This window comes from Cebus imitator, unplaced genomic scaffold (genome assembly GCF_001604975.1).
Source record: "Cebus imitator isolate Cc_AM_T3 unplaced genomic scaffold, Cebus_imitator-1.0 Scaffold94, whole genome shotgun sequence".
NCBI classification, from domain to species: domain Eukaryota; kingdom Metazoa; phylum Chordata; class Mammalia; order Primates; family Cebidae; genus Cebus; species Cebus imitator.
Window position 1 is genome coordinate 250061 of NW_016107409.1, and position 19918 is coordinate 269978.

Genomic DNA, 19918 nt, shown 5'->3' on the forward strand with positions numbered 1-19918 from the left:
AAAAAAAAAAAAAAAAAAAAAAATGCAATTTATAATTTTTTTTACAGTTAGTGGGTTTTGTGTCCTAAGAAATCTTTGCCTATTCCCCAAGGTAACAAGGATTTTTTTCCTATGCTTTCTTCTAGAAGCTCAATAATTTTCATTTTTGAATTTAACATAGTGATTCATTTTGAATTAATTTTTCTGTACGAGGTGAGGATCAACATTATCGTTCATATGTATATCAAATTCTTCCACCAACATTTGTTGAAAAGACTATCCTTTTTCCCACTGAGTTATCTTCACACCTTTGGAAAAATAAAAATCAATTGACCATATAAGTGTGGGTTTATTTCTAGATTCTCTATTCTATTCCATTTATCTATGCATTTATCCTTATACTAATACCATATTTATTTATTTTTTATTTTTTTAAAGTTAGAGACAGGGTCTTACTCTGTGACCCAACTTGGAGTACAATGGTGTGATCATAGTTCACTGTAACCTTGACCTCCTTGGGCTCAAGTGATACTCCCTCCTCGGCCTCCCAAACAGTTGAAATTACAGGTGTAGACCATATAGCTGGCTAATTTTTAAACTTTCTGTAGAAATGGGGTTTTGCTATGTTGCTCAGGCTGGTCTCAAACTCTGAGCCTCAAGCAATCCTCCTGCGTCAGCCTCCCAAACTGCTAGGATTACAGGCATGGGTCACTGTGCCTGGCCCCCACATTTTCTTGATTATATTAAGGCTTTAAATTAGTTTGTGTAAGTTCTCCAAATTTATTCTTCTTTTTCAAAATTGTTTTGGCTATAATAAGTCCTTTAGATCAGGTTCCCCAACCCCCAAGCCATGGACTGGTACTGATCTGTGGCCTGTTAGGAACTGGGCCATGCAGTAAGAGGTGAGTGTCATGCAAGCAGCACTACTGGCTGAGCTTCACCTCCTGTCAGACAGCAGCGGCATTAGATTCTTACAGGAGTGTGAGCCCTACTGTGAAATGCACATGCAAGAGATCTGTGTTGTGTGCTCCTTATGAGAATCTAATACCTGATGATCTGAGGTGGAACCGTTTCATCCTGAAACCATCCCCCTCCTCGCCCCATCCATGGAAAAATTGTCTTCCATAAATCCAGTTCCTGCTGCCAACAAGGTTGGAGACTGCTGTGTCTGCTGCTTTACATAGTCATATAAATTCTAGAATCAATTTGTCAATATCTACCAAAAAAAAGAAAAAGAGGCTGGCTAAGTATTACACTGAATCTATAGAACAATTTGGGGAAAACAGACATCTTAAAAATACCAAGTCTCCAATCCATGAACATGGCCTATTTCTTCATTTATTTAATTTTTCTTTAATTTCTCTCAGGAATATTTTGCAATGTTCAGCATAATGGTCTTGCACATATTGTGCTACACTTAGCCCTGGAATGTTATTCTTGATGGCAGTATAAATGGTATGTTTTTATTCCATTATCTAATTGTTCACTGCCAGTATATAGAAATACAACTGATATTTGTATATTTGAACTTGTATCCTGAAACCTTATTAGTTCTAGTAACTTCTTTTATAAATTCTTTTGGATTTTTTCATACATGGCAATACTGTCTGTGAATAAAGACAGTTATACCACTGACTTTCCAATCTGTATGCCTTTTTCTTATCTTATTGCACGTTAGGACATCAACCACATGGTGAACAGAAGTGGTAAGAGCAGGCATCCTTCTCTTGTATCCAGTCTTGGGGGAAGATTGTGTTCAGTCTTTTACAATGAAGATTATGTTGGCTGTAAGTTTGCCAAAGATGTCCTTGGAAGTTCCCTTCTGTTCTTCATTTGCTGATAATTTATATCATGACTAAATTTTATTTGCCTTTTCTGTGTCTTTTGAGATAATCATAAAATTTTTTTGTGTGATACATAAATATTATAAATTACACTCATTGATTTTCTAATGTTCAACCAATTGTGCATTCTTGCAATTAACCCCACTTAGGTTTTATATATTTAATTTTTAGATATTTGATTTTCCAATATTGTTAAGAATTTTTCAGTCTATAATCATAAGGGATAATAGTCTAGTTTTTATAGTAATAATTTTGATTTGGTACTGGAGCAATTCTAGTTGCATAAAATTAGCTGGGAAACATTCCTTCCTCATCTGTTTTCTGAAAGAGTTTGAGCAAATGTCATTTCTTTGACTATCATTTCTTCCTTATAGTAGAATTTATTAGTGAAGCTAGTTGGGTCTGGAGGTTTCTTCCTAGAAAGTTTTTAAATTATAAATTTATTTCTGAGTTAACACTCCCTGGCAAGATGATTACTATAGCCCGGAAGGCTACACAAGGACCCAGTGTATAAATTATTGCTTAATTTTGAAATTTACAAATTTTGAAAAACAAGGTTTAAAATATTCATGAAGGCCAAGGACTAACCATAATTATAAAAAATACCATAGCACATTCCTTTGTGTCCTAAATTTAATATTTGTGAGAGTTAGTGGGTTTGATAACACATGCATATGCTGGAAAGGTATTTTTCCCTTATGTGCCTGGTGCCTATAAAACTGGTTTCAAACATCTGGAAAGATTGGGTTTACAAAATAAAGATGGAATAAAAGTGAGTCCACAGTTAAGTAACATGTTCAGCAATTGGGTAATCAGCTCACAAACTTGAATTTCCCTGATGTATTGTTGAACTGTCTCAAGCACATTTTCACTTCTACTTTCTCAATGTTTTCCATAACTGAGAAACTCATATGATCGCTTTCTTCCTCTACCTCCTGGGGAAAGAAACTTGGCAATTGTACTTGGGGTATTTTAATCAGGTAAGTTTTCCTGGCTCTCCCTGTTAATCACCTCAGACAGTGCACTGCAGCTTTGGCTGGCAATATGAAACAGTGTTACATTCAAGATAAAGTTCATGACCCTTCATTAGTCCTTTCCCATGCCATCTCTCCACTGAATGTGCACTTCTTTGGCAAGAAACCTGCTCTGAGCCCCACAGCTAGCAAACAGAGACACATCATTTCCTTCACTAATAAAGTAGGTAGGGCTAAGGTCACTGCCATCATCATTCAGGGTACAAACAACCGTGGCTAGGTTCACTCATCAGGGGGGATGGTTCTCACAGGCCTAGCAGCCTTAACCAGGTCTTAAATGCCACAGATGTTTAAGAAGCATCTGGAGTTCAATATGAAAAGGCTGGCTGGGGAATTTGAATATTTCAGGCTTTACTCTATCTGCACAAGTGCCTGTGGAGAGAATGGAAGTTAAAAAACATCAGCTTTCTTCTTCACCTTTAATCCCCATCATGGATAGTAACTGATCACTCCTTAGCAGTCATCTTTCTTATTTAGAAATCTAGAAGTAAATTACAAAGAATGGAAGCAAACACTAATTTATAAATAGACAACAATCCAAATTCAAATAAATAGCCAGTACCCAACACAATTACTAGAAGAAGACCTGTGGGGTCATACAGTGCCTAGAAGCTCCAGGAAGCTCCCTGGAGGGACGAGAATAGACATTTCCTTAAGCTGGGAAGTTTTTTCTGTCTCCTTCCCTGTCTCTTTTTGCCACACAAAGGGAAATTATTAAGAGGGGATATACGAGATTAAAAAAGAAAAATCAAAGCGAGGCGTAGTGTGGCTCATGCCCATAATCTGAGCACTTCGGGAGGCTGAGTTGGGAGGATGGCTTGAGCCCAGAAGCTGGAGACAAGCCTGGGCAACATAGTAAGACCTCATCTCTGCTAAAGATAAAAAAGTTAGTTGGGTGTCATGGCACAAATCTGTAGTCCCAGCTACTCTGGAGGCTGAGGTGAGAGGATCACTTGAGCCCAGGAGCTCAAAGATGCGATGAACAGTGATGATGCCACTGCATTCCAGCCTGGGTGACAAGAGTGAGACTCTGTCTCTAAAAAAGTTTAAAATAAAAATAAATTTTAAAAGAGTCAAGTTTTTGGCTGGGTGCAGTGGCTCATGCCTGTAAACCCAGCACTTTGGCCAAGGTCAGGAGTTTGAGACCAGTCTAGCCAACATAGTGAAACACTGTCTCTATTAAAAATACAAAAATCACCTGTAGTCCCAGCTACTCAAGAGGCTGAGGTGGGAGGATCACTTGAGCCCAGGAGGCAGAGGTTGCAGTGAGCTAACATTGCACCACTGAACTCCAGCCTGGGCAACAGAGTGATAGTCCATCTTAAAAAAAAAAAAAAGAGTCAAATTTTTGTTTTTACATGAAACTTCACCAAAACAAAAACAAAAACAAAAACAAAAAAACAAAAACAAAAACAAAACCCTTACAGAATATTTGGAAGTGTTACATACACAGCTATAAGAAGGAAGGGAAAAGAGTTGCTGCCAGACATGGATTTGAATCCTGGTTCTACCACTTCAAGTTCTATAGTGTCAGTCAAGTTACTTAAACTCTTTGAGCCTCGGTTTCCTCATTTGTGAAAATGCAGGTTATTAATACACAATGAAAGAAAATTACTACAAGTACTACGTAATATATGTAAACCAATAAGCACAGAATTTCTGCCGCTGTAGAAGTGCATGAACTGCACTTGTTTTGTTGGGCTCTAAGGCAGTGGTAAACTTCCAAATGCTGATCCCTGTGGATCTTCATGGAAAAAGATGTTTGTCTTAGTACACTGTCCCTGTACACAGGTCTTCCATAAAGAAACATATTTCACATATTTATGTTCTGAGTCAAGGGGTAAAGCAAGTAATATGAAAATGCTTATGAATATTTTGATGAAAAGGTCTTTTTGAGGATGAGGCATTTGAGAATCTTATTTATTTTTTCCCCCATTTAAAAATCTTTTTGAGAATGAGCATGGTAATTCACACCTGTAATCTCAGCACTTTAGGAAGCTAAGGTGAGAGGATCCCTTGAGCCCAGGAGTTCACGACCAGCCTGGATAACATAGAGAAACCCTGTTGTCCCTAAAAGAAAAAATTAGCCAGGTGTGGTAACTTGCACCTGTGGTCTCAGCTACTTAGGATACTGGGGTAGGAGAATTACTCGAGTCCAAAAGATCAAGGCTGCAGTGAGCCATGATTGCACCACTGCATTCTAGCCTGGGCGACAGAGCAAGACTTTGTCTTAAAAAAAATAAAGTAAGTAAATAAAAATCTTTTTGGTTCTGTTTTTAAACCTTCCATTACTTTGAGATTCACAGGCTGCAGTTTATTAAGGAAGAATTGGATAAAAAGAAACTGCCAAACCTCTAGAGATTGAATACATCTTTTACTGTGTGAAATTTAAGTATTTTATGTTTTGCTCATCACTTAAAAATAAAGAAAAAAATTGAGGCCTACAGTTTTAGAAATTTGGCAAATATAAAGGCTAATAACATAGCTATTTTGAAAATGGAAGTGCAGAACTACCAAAAGTTAGGCAATATTGAGAAGCAAAGGAGACTAAGACAAGTTCAGATAATGACCCAGTAAATGGTCAGGGGTTCAGTGTGCAAGAGGGAAGGGATGAGACAGAGAGAAGCTCTTGCTCTCAGCGGCAGACTATAAGGAAACAAATGCTGAGGCACTAACACTGTTTCTAAATCCAGATTTCTGGGTTTTGCTTTAAGATCATTTTTCTTATATAGCCCTAATATGAGATAACTGCATTTTCAGTTTGTGTTAAGTTGACAAAAATTAAAATGGCTTAATTATTTTTCATTACTTTAACTTTTAAAAATGGTTATGCGCTACTTCATTTGTCACCCATAAAAAGATTGCTGTCTCCTGACAAACTCAACAGCAGGGAATGTCTTTAATGGAACTGCTTTGATAAAACCTCAGCACCACACATCCCTCAGTTCCAAACTGGAGCTCCAAGTGTGGCCAAGTATGAATTTACTGGACCCTTTAAACATAAAATGCGATCAATAAGGTTCTCCTCTTTCCCACCGTAAGCTTACACTTCCTGGACTCACCACATTCTTGGTCCCAGAAGAACCGTCATTGTGGCCAAACCATCTATGAACCCAAACAGCCACAACTTATCAGCCTGATGTTCTGGTTCTCACACTTTGTTTCCATATTAACCCTGAAACTACTTGGATAATTTTTTGAGACACTGATGCCCAGTTTGTATAGTATTTCTAACCTGTAAAAACACACACACTGCCTTATTTTCCCCTCTAAAAAGTCAAATGAATGACACATCTCTTCATTAACCCTATCCTGCTTCTATAGCCCATGTTCCCTGTGTCCAGGATGCCACAACTACACATCCTCTGGGTCAGGCACAAACCCGGAAGTCACTCTTGTCTCCACCACCTCCTTGACCACCATCCAACCACCAGAAGCAGTTGGGTCCATCTCTAAAGGGCTACTTTCTTCTTGTTGTATCTCCTAAGATCAGGCCACCATTACCTCCTGTCTGGATCACTACAGCAGCCTCGGTGGACCTCACTTCTCCAATATACCCTCCACACTGCAGACTGCCCTGCTTAAAACTTCACAGACACTCCACTACCATTAAGCAAAGTCCAAACACACACAGGGCCCTTTATCACCTGGACCCATGCCCAGCGTTCCTGCCTCATTCCTTACCAACCTAAATCCTTCCCGAGCATCCTATACACTGAACTCCTTGGAACTTCCTGAACCTGACAAACTTTTCCATACTTCCGAGCCTCTGTTACACTGCTTCTCTGACTATCCTTCAGGACTCCATAAAGACGTCATGTCCCCCAGGAAAACAATACAACAGCTACCCACCTGCACTTCCCACCCAACCCCACCAGATTAGAAACGCCACCCATCCTCTCTCTTCTTTTAACGATCCAAAGGTGGACCCTACCTTCAGATCTAATGCCGTGACTGCAGAAAACATGAGTCATGTGGGCCAGTGCGGGACAGAGCCCTGCTGTGCAGGACAGAGAGGCAGCACCTTACCTTTGATCCAGTCTGACCCTGGCTTGCTTGTGACCTCTGTCTTGCCTGACTCACTGTGCTGTGCACCTTACTGCTTGACAAAGCCTAACAACTAACACTCCTTTATCATTAAGTATTCCTTACATTTGAAATACAAAACAGGTATTTAAAAATTGATTACATGTCTTAGGAGAGGAAAAATTTATCATTTTTAGTGAGAGACTGTGGAGTAGGTAAACTGAGGCAGGTCCAGTAGAAGCTCATTAATGGGGATGTGCTAGCTGAGACTTAAGAAATCCCAGATGGATAAAATTTACCTTTGGAACAGAAATAAAGACAGAGCTCACTAATAGTGATCATTTTAACCAGAAGTTCTGTAATATTTTGGTCTCAGGATACATTTACACTTAAAATTATTAAGTGTGGTCATTGCTCAGCTTGTCACTGACCCCATCAGCCTGGGCACAAAGTGAAGAAAAGGACAATGTCTTACTTATAAGTATCTAGAGCTTAGCACTAATGTGCAACATACTCTTTTTGGTAGGTGCTCAATAAATACTTCCATCTATTAAGGTACAGGTTTTACGTAATTTTACAATGAGAAATCTGAAACAGAAGTCAGATGAGCGACTTGCCTGATGTCACAGGACTAGTTCAAAGAAGAAGCGAGAGTGAAACCACACCTTGTGATTCCTGTCCTGTGGGACACAGGCACAGACTGCCATGGTTGTAGTTCCAAAGACTAAATGCTCCAAAGCAATAGAGGAACAGTGCTGGCAGTGTTGGCAAATCTGAATGACAGGTTTCCTTATGGCCGACACAGAATAAGCCTTACATTCAGTGGGCCTGTAAGCAGCCACATTCTTAGGCAAGGTCTATCCTTTCTACCAGCCGTAAAAGCCTTTAAGTTATACCATACCTTTTTCCTCTGTCACATGGTGAAGTAACTTCTCAAGTCCAGGAAGTTTCAGCAACAAGATGCAATTCGGAAACACGTTATCTACCACAACTTGATCAAGGGGCTGAAACTTCCCCTGAAAAAACACTTTAGTTAGTTGGAAAGCAAGCATTTCATTCAACAAAGACACACAGAAACAAAAGAGAAAAAGATACGTTACCTCATGGCTGGGCTTTTAAACTTAGTGCAGAGCTGCCTATTCCATCTAAGGAATCCCGACACTGGGACAGACTCTAGGAGGGACCCAGGCTCCCTTTAGGATGCTCCTGTGAGCACTGGGGTCCCAGGCAGCACACCATCTACTTCGGGTGTACAGTCCCCAAATGAAACAGGGAGCAAAACAATCCAAAAGCACTGAAAAGCCACAGAAGCTTGCAAAGATGGTGGAGACTGCATGGGGCTAGTCCAACCCATTCAATTTGAAGAACCAGCTGTGGTCACAGAGCAACAGTCCTGACTATCACACTGGAACAAGTCCAGACTAGGCACAGATATACATCTGCCTCTCCATGTTCACTCTAGGGTTGATGAAAGAAGCACCCACCACAAAGAGAAAAATACCAAAAGTGAATCTATCCCTGTCAGAGCTGCCTGACTATGCTTCCAAACTTAGACCAGAATAAAAGAAAAGACAGCCAGAGGGAGAAGTCCTGGGCAGCTGCCAGAGAAGTTTATATGGTCTGGTTGCCAGTGGGCCAGAAGTGCAGACCATATGGCTTCAGAACATCAGTCTTCAGAATTAGGTCTAGTTTTTCTTAACTGTACTAGTAGCAAGTAGAAGTGAAGTTTGTCTAAATTAAGGCATTAGCCCCCTGATTTGGGGACACCAGACTGTACCAGATGTATGGCCTTGCCCATGCCCACTTCCAGCTCGCTCTACCCTCGGATACTGAAGACACAACAATGGCATTTGATCAATTTCTGCAAATGCAGCTTTCTTGGGTTTTAAGGGTAAAATCTTCTCAATCATTTGGGAGCACATGTGGATAGCTTGCCGTACTTTCTCTTAGGTTAACTAGTGCCGTGAAATGTCTCAATTTAAATGTTCTTATTCCTTCAAATAGTAAGAATAATGCCCAGATTTTTCCCAAGTCTTATTGTCTTTAGATTTTCTACCTTAAATCTATACTCTTCCATGATCAATCAATATGTTAAATATTTGACTGCTTTAAAACAATTTTTATATGTAATGGACTACCACACAGTCATGACATAAAATAATTTCATAACTAGTGCTTCATTCTTATTTTTATTTACTATACATACATAGCAGGAAATGCAATAAGCAACCTGCCTTTAATATAAAGCTAGTAGCAGTGGAATATCTAGAAAAAAAAGAGTTATTTTTACTGATGTTAAAATAAATTTTAAAAGAACAGGTCATATGTCAAAAGTGTGTACCAATAATTTTTAACTAAATAGGAAGTGAACGTGTCTAAAATGTAGAGAAGGAAATAGCTAAACATCTCAAGTGGTACTTTGAAGGGCATTTTTGGCACTTGGGAAGATGTGTTTGGGAAGCATGATGGTGTAAAATGAAAGCCAACGGCCACCCTGAACAGCATTTCTGCTTCATTCTGCATCTGTCAACGTGAGCTCGCCATAGCACCCTGGAGGCACCCAGAGCGCCAGGATAGGGTTAATGCCCCAGAGTCACGGTCTTAATGGGAGGTGGAAAAAATGCTATCAAAAAGAGGTGGGGGAGTCTTAAATGCACATCAATGCATGTGCTGAGGATGGCTGGTATCCTTCTCCGCATTAATTTATCCTAGAAAACATCACATAGGTGAGCCAAGGAGGTTTTCGAATTCTTCCCTGAATATTCCCCAGGGCCTTTCTCCTGAAGAATAGGACCATTTCTGTTCTTTAAAGACACGTGGCTTACCAGCCTCACAGCTTGTGTGCTCTTGTTATACTGGCCATCACAATAGCTTCCAGATAAGGTACACACGATTAAACAAAGAGATAAAACTTCATTAATCCACAGTGAAAGGCAGAGGGCAGGGAAGGAGGAGACTGAAAGAGGCTAAGCTGCATCAGGACAAAGCATGCATTGATGCTTTATGACTTTCAGCATTTATTCTGCAACTTAAATTAACTTCCCTACCAAATGGAAGTTTCAGGAATTTGGTCTAAGGGTTAAGTACGAGAAATTTATAAGTGTTCAAACTTTATCCAAACTTGAGAGTCCAAAAAACCATATTCTTCTAAGCAGTCTGAGTAACACTTATTACTGTAAGTTGTGAATTAAAAGATTTTCCAACTATGGTTGATGGACCCCTAGGTCATGAGGTACCCAAGCTCAAAGCTATTTTCCTAATAACTGCTAAGACGTTATCTGCATTTTCACTGTGTGGATATCTGCACTGATGATTCAAATGCAATGGTGGGGAAAACTGCTGGCTCCTTAGCATGAGTCTGGTGGTGTCACCAGACTGTCCTAGTCATCACTTGGATCCTTATCGCCATTTATATGCAGTTTAAAAAATGCTAGTTTCACTTAAGAATATCCTTGAGCAAGTAGTAAAAGCAATTAATTTTACTTAAATCTTGCTCCTTGAACACAAGTCTTGTAAATTCTCCGTGATGAAAATGACGTATGGCTAAAGGCCTTTGGCTGCTGAACCAAAGGTAAGCTGATTACCAGGAAGAGCATGTTGTCCTGGGGCTAGCTGAGTTGCAAGCAGAACCAGCTGCTTTTTCATGGATACCATTTTTATTTGAAAAATCCACTCTGAATTGTGGTGATTCAGACCCCAGTATTAGTCAGAATGTGAATGATGGGAGCCTGTCATTTCAAAGGAAAGACTGACAGTACTTGCAGCCAATAATAAAATTTGAGCTTTCAAGCAAAAATTAGAATTGTAGAAAATATCTGTGACTATGACAGCTTCTCAATACCTAAAGAGCTTTCTGATGACATCAGTGGTAATATTAACAAAAGGGTGTGTGTGTGTGTGTGTGTGTGTGTGTGTGTGTGTGTGTGTGTGTAAAATGATATGTGTCAACATTTGGAAGATATGCGTAACTCAGCAAACCAATATTTTCCAAATGACCAAAGCATAATGTTACAAAATTATATGTGAGTAAAAAGATTCATTTTAAGTACAAGATAGACCAATGGGTTTTAATGTAACAGAGCATAGAAAGTTAACTGATAAAGTTTCAGATTCCATATTGCAACTAAGCTTTAAAAAAATACAACTTATTGATTTTTTAGGTAGTATTAAAGAAGAATATCCACAATAATCTAAACAGGCTATAACATTATATGTTCCTTTTCTAACTACAAATATGTATGAGGCCACATATTCTTCATATAATCCCACCAAAATAACATATGGAAACAGACTTAGATATAAGAATCCAGTTGTCTTCTATTTAAGCCAAACACTAAAGAGATTTGCAAAAATGTAAAACAATGCCACATGCCTCATTAAATTTGGTTGTTTCAATAAAAATATGTTATTTATGTTAACATGTAGTAGCCTTATTATTTTTAACTTTCTCAGTTTTAATTTCTAACAGTGAGTATTGCTAGAACCCACAGAAACACAAGCTCTCTGGAACTCTTAATAATTTTAAGTGTAAATGTATCCTGAGACCAAAATATTACAGAACTTCTGGTTAAAACGATCACTATTAGTGAGCTCTGTCTTTATTTCTGTTCCAAAGGTAAATTTTATCCATCTGGGATTTCTTAAGTCTCAGCTAGCACATCCCCATTAATGAGCTTCTACTGGACCTGCCTCAGTTTACCTACTCCACAGTCTCTCACTAAAAAAGATAAATTTTTCCTCTCCTAAGACATGTAATCAATTTTTAAATACCTGTTTTGTATTTCAAGCGTAAGGAATACTTAATGATAAAGGAGTGTTAGTTGTTAGGCTTTGTCAAGCAGTAAGGTGCATAGCACAGTGAGTCAAGCAAGACAGAGGTCACAAGCAAGCCAGGGTCAGACTGGATCAAAGGTAAGGTGCTGCTTCTCTGTCCTGCAGAGCAGGGCTCTGTCCCGCACAGCAGGGCTCTGTCCCGCACTGGCCCACATGACTCATGTTTTCTGCAGTCACGGCATTAGATCTGAAGGTAGGATCCACCTTTGGATCATTAAAAGAAGAGAGAGGAGATCAAGCAAAAACAGTTGATTCTGTTTCCTCAGTATGGATGCCCCAAACTGGAAACTCACCTCCTTATCAGCCTTTATAAGGTAGTGGAGAAGCAGAAATAGAGGGTCCATGGGTGTGGCAAAGTGAAGAAGACCTCCTACAGATTACAAAAAGGACGAAAGGAATTAAACACCTTGGAAACACAACATGGTTATTTCACCTTAATCTCAAAGTGAAAAACATGTGTTGAAAAATACATGTGAAATTCCAAATTCAAATCTCTTCTTATACAGGCCAGGGAGTCTGTGTGATTCTCTCCAAAGGCAGAATGTGCTCTAAAAGATTTTACTCCAAAAAGCTTCAAATCCCTGTGTGGAGAGGAAAGCCAAGACCCTGAAATCGATCTTTAACTTTCCATTTCTTCTCTAGAAATCACTTTTAACACAGCCTTCCAACCCCCTAACAAAAGAGGGGTTAGGAGGAAGCACAGACAGAATGAGAACATGGCAATGTTAGAAAACCCGTCAGTCTATCTATAACGTTGCAGTAAAACATAATTTCCTGTGCTTTTGAGGACAAAGCCACGGGAAAGCAGTGCCATTCTCTCCATACACAGTCCTTTCTGTGGTCTGTGGGCAGGGGGATGCAGGATGCTTTGAATACCCACTGACTGCCCCCAACCCCAGCAATGCCCAGAACATGAGGCAGAACAGTTCTGTTGGCCTACTCTCCCCCTAGTCAAAACTGCCCCCGAATTAAGGGAACACCACAAGAAACTTTGGTGGAACTTTAAAGAAACTTTGTTATGTTCTAGCCTATGTGAGAAGCTATATCAGTATCCAGTTTCAAGGAAATAACGTGTTAAAAACACAAAGATCCTCAAAAGAGTTTCCAATCAATACAATATGCACCCCATGTACAAATCTAACTTCTAACTCAGGATGTGTCGTTGTTTTAGGAGACAAAGCAGAGTTGCTACTTTAAAATTTCCTACTAAGACACACAGGTGACCTAACTTCAGTGCTCAAATGATCTTTCTGTTCTCCTGATTAAACCTGTTCTGATGCCAAGGAAGGCTAAACCAGTGACTAGACTCCAAATCCCTGACAGATCCACAACCCTACGTGTGAAGAATGGAAAAGCTGGAGTATGTATTTAGTTATTGGAAATGTTTGCAGTAGTCACATACCTGATTGAACTGATTGATTTATAAACCAAGAATGGTGTTTTTCCTTGAAAAGTTTTACTTCAAACAGCTGCTGTAGACACATATTGAACAAGTAAATGGCTCCTTCTCCTGTTAAGACAAATCTGTCTTTTATTTGTAAGTTTACAAACACACACACACACCCCCCCAAAAGACTATCCAATAGTTCTAAGAAATGTTCATAATATGAACATAAACATACACAGGCCTATACTACACAAACTGATTCCAAGGAAACCTTTAGCTATTATACATAGATGGTAATTTTCCAGCACCATAATCCTCACTGAACTTAAACCAAAAAATTAGAAAGTGCAAGTCATTTATCTTAACTGCTACAAAGCCTGTCCTTAAATCCTCCATCAGATCAAGAGGGAAAACCCATTCTCAAACTATCAAAACACAATGGTTCAGCCACATGACATGAGCTGGCACGTGGGTTCCTGCCTCTGGGTAGCGTGTGGCTCTCCCCACACAAGGTCTAAGGTGGAAACCAAGCCCATGGACCCACAGGCCAACCCTAAATGAGAAAGACAGACATGCTTGAAGCCATAGGGAGTAAGTAAAGCGTCACTCAACCGGATGAATTTTTCCTTTTCTTTCTTAACCCCCTCCTCCCAAAAAAGGAAGGAGGCAGAAGGGAGTTAAGCCTGTGCACATCTGCATGTTTTATCCCTTCAACTAATAAAAAAAAATTTTTTCTAACCATAGCACAATCTCTGGAGAGAAGGATGCTGAGTTAACTATCTCCACTATATGCAGGGCACGTGTCCTTGGGGAAGTTCATAAACATTCCTGTGCCTCTGTTTCCACGTCTGTAAAATGGGGACAATACTGAACCTCCTCATAGAGTTTTCTTAAGGATTACAGAAAGAACACATGTAAAATTTCCTAAACCAATACTTGGCACATGGTAAGAACTCAGCAAATGTTAGCCTTTACTCTTCTACTGCCAATGAAGCAAATAAAAACATTTGTTTTTCTGTTGTCTATGAGCATTTGGATAAAACAGAAATTTTAGAAGAGGGCTGGCTTTCTTCTGTACCTGTACTTTTGTTAAATACTTTAGAACCTTTACTGCTACCTAAAACTTCTCTTGAAGAAATATTTCTCACCTCAACTTAGTCTGACATATAAATAAGAATTCTAAACATAGCTGATCATTACAGTCAATTTCATTTTGAAGAAAAGAACACTGCTCAAGTCAGGGATTTGTTTCTTCTCTTGTTGCTTTTATTTCCATGTCTCAACAACAAGGCATTATGCATTGGCCCTCCCTTACTTTTACTATTCAGTATTACTGTCACCAGAAGAAACCTCTAATATGCCATGTATCAAGTGTCTACATGAAACTTTGCAAGTTAATGGAAAAACAGTTACACAGACAGGTAAACACTATCAACCATATCACTCCATACTTAGAATATATTTTAATATTTTTGCCCAAAAAATGTGAAGACAAAACTGAAAATGCACTGAATATAAAGTTAAAATCAAATTGTTTTTCAATAAAATATGAATATCTTCAATATACAATGCTTATAATTTAAAAAAAAATTCACTGACAGAAAAAATAATGTACTATTTTGGTCAGGACAAAAAAGGAAAGTATAGCTAAAACTGAAACGAATCAAAATCTTGGCATGTCAAGTGAAAGCCTTCTGTTTTTGCTTTTTTTTTCTGTTTATTTTACTGTATAAGATAAAATGAATATAAATGGAGGCTAATGTTGAATAACTACACTAAAAAAAGTTGGCTTAAGAAAGCCAAAGAAAATTCATCTGTTTTCAGGGAGAACTCAAACATGCTACTTTTTAATTTTGCCAGTATTTCTGATGGCTGAACAGTTCTGTGAATTAAAATTATAAGAAAAATTTTTTTTTCATGTTTAGGTCAAATGAATTATCTGGAAAGACTAGTAAAGTCATCAGCTTGCTTTCTTCTCCTCACAGAGCTTAGCTTAACTTTATAAGCTATTCAGAAAGAGCAATGATACAAAGACATATAAGTGTGTACACTTATTAGTCACAACATTTAAGAACATTCAAGTTATGAGACAAGAACTTACCTGAACACGGGTTAACCAGTTTTACAAACATAAGCCCACTTTTCATCTTCTTTGAAGCATCTTTTAAATATTCTGAAAATAAACAGTGAATATTACTGCCTTAGTTTGAGTTAAATAGACATTTTCTAGGGTACCATTTTTGATATCTTGTTTCTTTTATTTAAAGGAGTTATTTTCTTGGTGGTTATTCTGGGAATTACATTCAGTATCTTAACTCACAATGTAGTTCAGATTAATATTAGCTTGGTTTCAAGAGTATTTAGTAAGTTTTCTGCACATATTCCTTTTCTTCGCCTGTCCTTTGTGCTACTGTCATACAAAGTGCATCTTTATACATTATAAACCCATTAACGCAGTTTATCATGATTGCTTTATGTAGTTATCTATTAGACAGAAGAGTTACAAAAATATATTTGTGCTTTTATATCTATTTCGGTATTTATCTTTACTAGTGTTCTTTATTCTTCATATAGATTCAAGTTATCATCTAGTATCTTTTCCTTTTAATCTGAAGGACTCCCTTCATAATTTTTGTGGCACAGGTCTGCTAGTGACACATTCTGTTTTCCTTTATCTGAGAATGTCTTGGTTTCTTCCTCAATTTTTGAAAGATAATTTTGACAGAGAATTCTTTGTTGAGAATCTCTTTATTTCAGTACCTTAAATATGTCATCCCACCCACTTCCAGCCACCATGGCTTCTAATGAGAAGTCAGCTGTTAATTTTATTGAGGATCCCTTTTATTTGATGAGTCATTTTTCTCTTACTGCTTTAAAGATTCTCTTTGTCTTTTCACAGTTTGATTATGACACATGTAGGTATGGATCTCCTTGAGTTTATCCTGTTTAGAGTTTGCTACATTCATTAGTTGTCCAGACAAATATTTTTTAAATAAAATTTAGGAAGTATTTAGCTATTATTTCTTCAACTATTCCTCTCCCACCCTTCTCTTCTCATCTGGGATTCCCATAATGCATATAATAGTAGGCTTGATGGTGTCCTATAGGCCTCTGAGACTATGTTCAGGTTCAGTTTTCTTTATTCTTTTTCTTTCTGTTCCTCACCCTGGATAATCTCAATTGGCCTATCTTCAAGTTTTCTAATTCTTTCCTCTGCCAGCTCAAAACTGCTACTGAACTAACTAGTAAATTTTTCATTTGTTAGTGCCCTCTTCAAATCCAGAATTTAGATTCTTTTACAATTTCTCTCTCTATTGATATTCTCTATTTGGTAAAACTTCATTGTCATACTTTCTTTCTTTAGACATGGTTTTCTTTAGTTCTTTGACTATGTTGATAGCAGCTGAATAAAATCTTTGTAGAATAAATCCAACATCTCAGCACCTCAGAGACATTGACCACTTTCCCTTTTGTGTATGGGTCACACTTTCTTGTTTGTGTTAGTATGTCTCATACTTTTCGTTAAAAAAAACTGAGCACTTCAGATAATAATAAATGTGGCAATTCTGAAAATCAGACTCTCCTCTCCCAACTCCCCAGGATTTGCTGTTGCTGTTTTTTATAGTCACTGCTGTTGTTGCTGTTTGTTTGTTCAGTGACTTTTCTGGACTAATTCCGTAAAGTCTGTATTTCTTGAAGTGTACAGCCACTGATGTCTCTGTTTAGTTAGCCAGCTGATGCTGTGAACAAGTGAGTGATCCCGTCTTTGCTGAGGGGTGCCTTGTATGTATGTTGAGGCATGCCTTTAACACTTGGGCACTTTAATCTTCTGCCTTAGCTTGTATTTACTGCTTTCTCAAGACCTCATGGTCAGTCAGAGGCAAGACATTGAGGCCCTCTCAGGTCGTCTGAGCATGCATATAGCCCTGCATATGTGTACAGCCTTTTAATCCCCTAGGAATATGTTAGAGTTTTTTAAAGTCTCTTATGGACATCTTGTTCCTCATATCTTACCCTTAAGTTTTTAGCCATGTTTTTATCTGCACAACTGATATTGACCCCTCAGAAGCTACAATGTTAAATGATTGTCACTGACTGTTTTTGACAAATACCCTGAAGATAGGACTGTTCCCACAGAGAAAGCTCTAAGCACCAAGGTAGGTCAAATAACAACCATGCCCGGTAAATGAGACTTTTACAAGGAGCTGTGAGAAAAGTCAAATAGGGACAATGCTCTGGGAATGGAACTTCTTAAGGATCTTCCATCCAGGCCTATCCTATCCAGTGGTAAAGGCTGTTGTTTTTTACAAGTACCGTGTTTGTAAAGACCGCTGGGTTTCAAGGCTACTGCAGAGCTGAGGAGAGGAAATGGGAGTAGTTCAAGTTACAATCCCACAAACCCTGCTGTTCCTAATAAGATTCAGCAGATTTTCTTGAATAAACACTTCTCAAACTGTTGGAAGCCTTTGGCTAATTTAAGGGGTTCTGAAAAAGTTGATTTTTGCTATCTTTGCCAGCGCTTTTCATTGCTTTTATGGGAGGGTGTATTTACCCTCACTGAACTTTGAAGACTTGCTATGAAAAAAAGAGCTCATTTACTTTAATACTTCTGATAAATTCCTTAGTCTATTGCTGGTATTAGGCATACAAAATTACTTGTGACTATAAATTAACTCTAACAAAGTTAAAGAGATTCCATTTACTTTGGGAAAATTCTGGGTCATTTCATGGGCCAGCTTCTCACCCAACAGGTTTGGAAGCTCCATCCTTTTTCTAACGTCTAGCACAGGTGAAGAATAGTTAAATTAATTAGAGATGAAAACTCTGCTTTTAGAGTAATGGGAAAGAATTAGAAAGGAGAGAGACAGTATGAGGAAGGGTCATCATCTACGAACCTACTTTTAACTATGTCTATTTCTTCAGTGATGTCAGCACAGAAAGAACACTGGACCTAGAGTCAGATGGGCTCATACTCCAATCTCTTAGTTACTCCCCTGACTCAGCAGTGTGACTCCATTGCAATATACTCAACCTCTCTGTGGTTCGGTTGTTTCATCTATAAAATGGGTATAATAATAATTATTTTACATGTTTCTGTTAGATTGAGATGAAATGTATGTGAAAGTACCTAGAATATGTAATAAGTAATTAATTAACAATCAGTTTCCCTTTCCTTAACTACCCGGAAAAAGTCAAGAACTTCTAGGGAATAATATGATCAAAATGTAAAAGTCACAAAATCCAAGCACAGAGTTGTGTGAAGGCTTAACAATTAGTCTTCCAAGAAAAGATTAAATTAGAATCATTGTATCCTGTTTAAAAGCCAGAACACAATGCATTTTACATGTAAAAATCGAGATAATGTAAAGTCCCTGATAGAGTTTCTGGCACATGGGATGTACTCAATAAACATGACATAAATGCATTGTTCAATTTTAGAGAAAACTCAAGAAATTATAAAAGCAAGTTTTGATACTTAAAGAGACAAATTTCACTTGTCTAGAAAATTTGCTCATGTGAGACACCTTCTTCCAAAACGATGCTTCCAACTCTATATTTAAAAGAGTAGCTATACACTTTGTCTTTTTTATTCTTTTCTCTCATCTAAGAGATAAGTCATGCTGGCTAAAAAAGTACTTTTGCAAAAAAAAAAATCTCAGATAGCTGAGAAGCACCTATCAGTCTTGCTGACCATTTTGGGTTTAATAATATGTTAAACTTCCCAATTATTTCAAGCTCTGCCCCTCTGGTTCCTTATAACTAATGGATTCCACAGTAGTTACCTCATAGTCTCTATATTCTCTGTAAAGGTTCAATTGTATGTCCCACTGGTCACCATTAACTCTGGCAGCAAATCTTCTGTTTACTATCCTGATCTAAATACCTCAACATGCCAGGCACAGTGGCTCACACCTGTAATCCTAGCACTTTGTAAGGCTGAGGTGGGTAGACCACTTGAGGTCAGGAGTTAGAGACCAGCCTAGCCAACATGGTGAAACTCTATCTCTACTAAAAATATGAAAGTCAGCAGGATGTGGCGGCACGTGCCTGTAACCTCAGCTACTTGGGAGGCTGAGGCATGAGAATCGCTTATGTAGAATCGCTTGAACCCAGAAGGTGGAGGTTGCAGTGAGCCAAGATCACACTCCAGCCTCGGCAATAGAGCAAGACTCTGTCAAAAATAAATAAATAAATAAATTTTGGAGAGCAAAAATAAATAAATAAATAAAAAGCAGGAGTTGCTTTAAAGCAACAAAGATCAAAAGAAGCAAAGAAGGATATTACATAATGATAAAAGGATCAATGCAACAAGAAGAGCTAAAGATCCTAAATATATACATACCCAATACAAGAATACCCAGATATATAAGACTTATAGAGACTTAGACTCCCACACAATAATAGTGGGAGACAAACATCAATATTAGACAGATCAATGAGACAGAAAATTAACAACGATATCCAGGATTTGAACTCAGATCCGGAACAAGTAAACTTAATTAACATTTATAGAACTCTCCACTTTAAATACACAAAATATACACTCTTATCAGTACCACATCACATCTATTTACAGGTTTAAATGAAATATTGGTTAGCTGCTTGTTTGTTATTTTCTTCCCTCATTTTTTTTTTTCATGTCTCTGTTATTAAGCACAATTATAGGTATACCCATTTTTAGACTGCATTCAAGCCCGGGCAATAAGGCAACACCCCCATTCTCTCTCCCTCTTCCTCTTTCTCTTTCTTCCTCTCCTTCATTCTTTTTTTTTTCATTCTTTTTTTTTTCTTTCTTCTTTTCTTTTATTTATTTA

General features: G+C 38.0%; 1 protein-coding gene across 4 annotated transcripts in view; it reads right to left on the reverse strand.

Annotated features, from left to right (window-relative positions):
- Window positions 1–19918, reverse strand: part of RNASEH2B (ribonuclease H2 subunit B) — a 63000-nt gene that overhangs the window by 33114 nt on the left and 9968 nt on the right. For all 4 annotated transcript variants that reach the window (XM_017535874.2, XM_017535871.2, XM_017535876.2 and 1 more), the window contains exons 2-5: window positions 15205–15276; window positions 13119–13226; window positions 12010–12086; window positions 7785–7899 (exon numbers count right to left, since the gene is read on the reverse strand). In XM_017535874.2, coding sequence (XP_017391363.1) covers window positions 7785–7899; window positions 12010–12086; window positions 13119–13226; window positions 15205–15276 — 372 coding nt within the window. The remainder of the gene's footprint in view (window positions 1–7784; window positions 7900–12009; window positions 12087–13118; window positions 13227–15204; window positions 15277–19918) is intronic.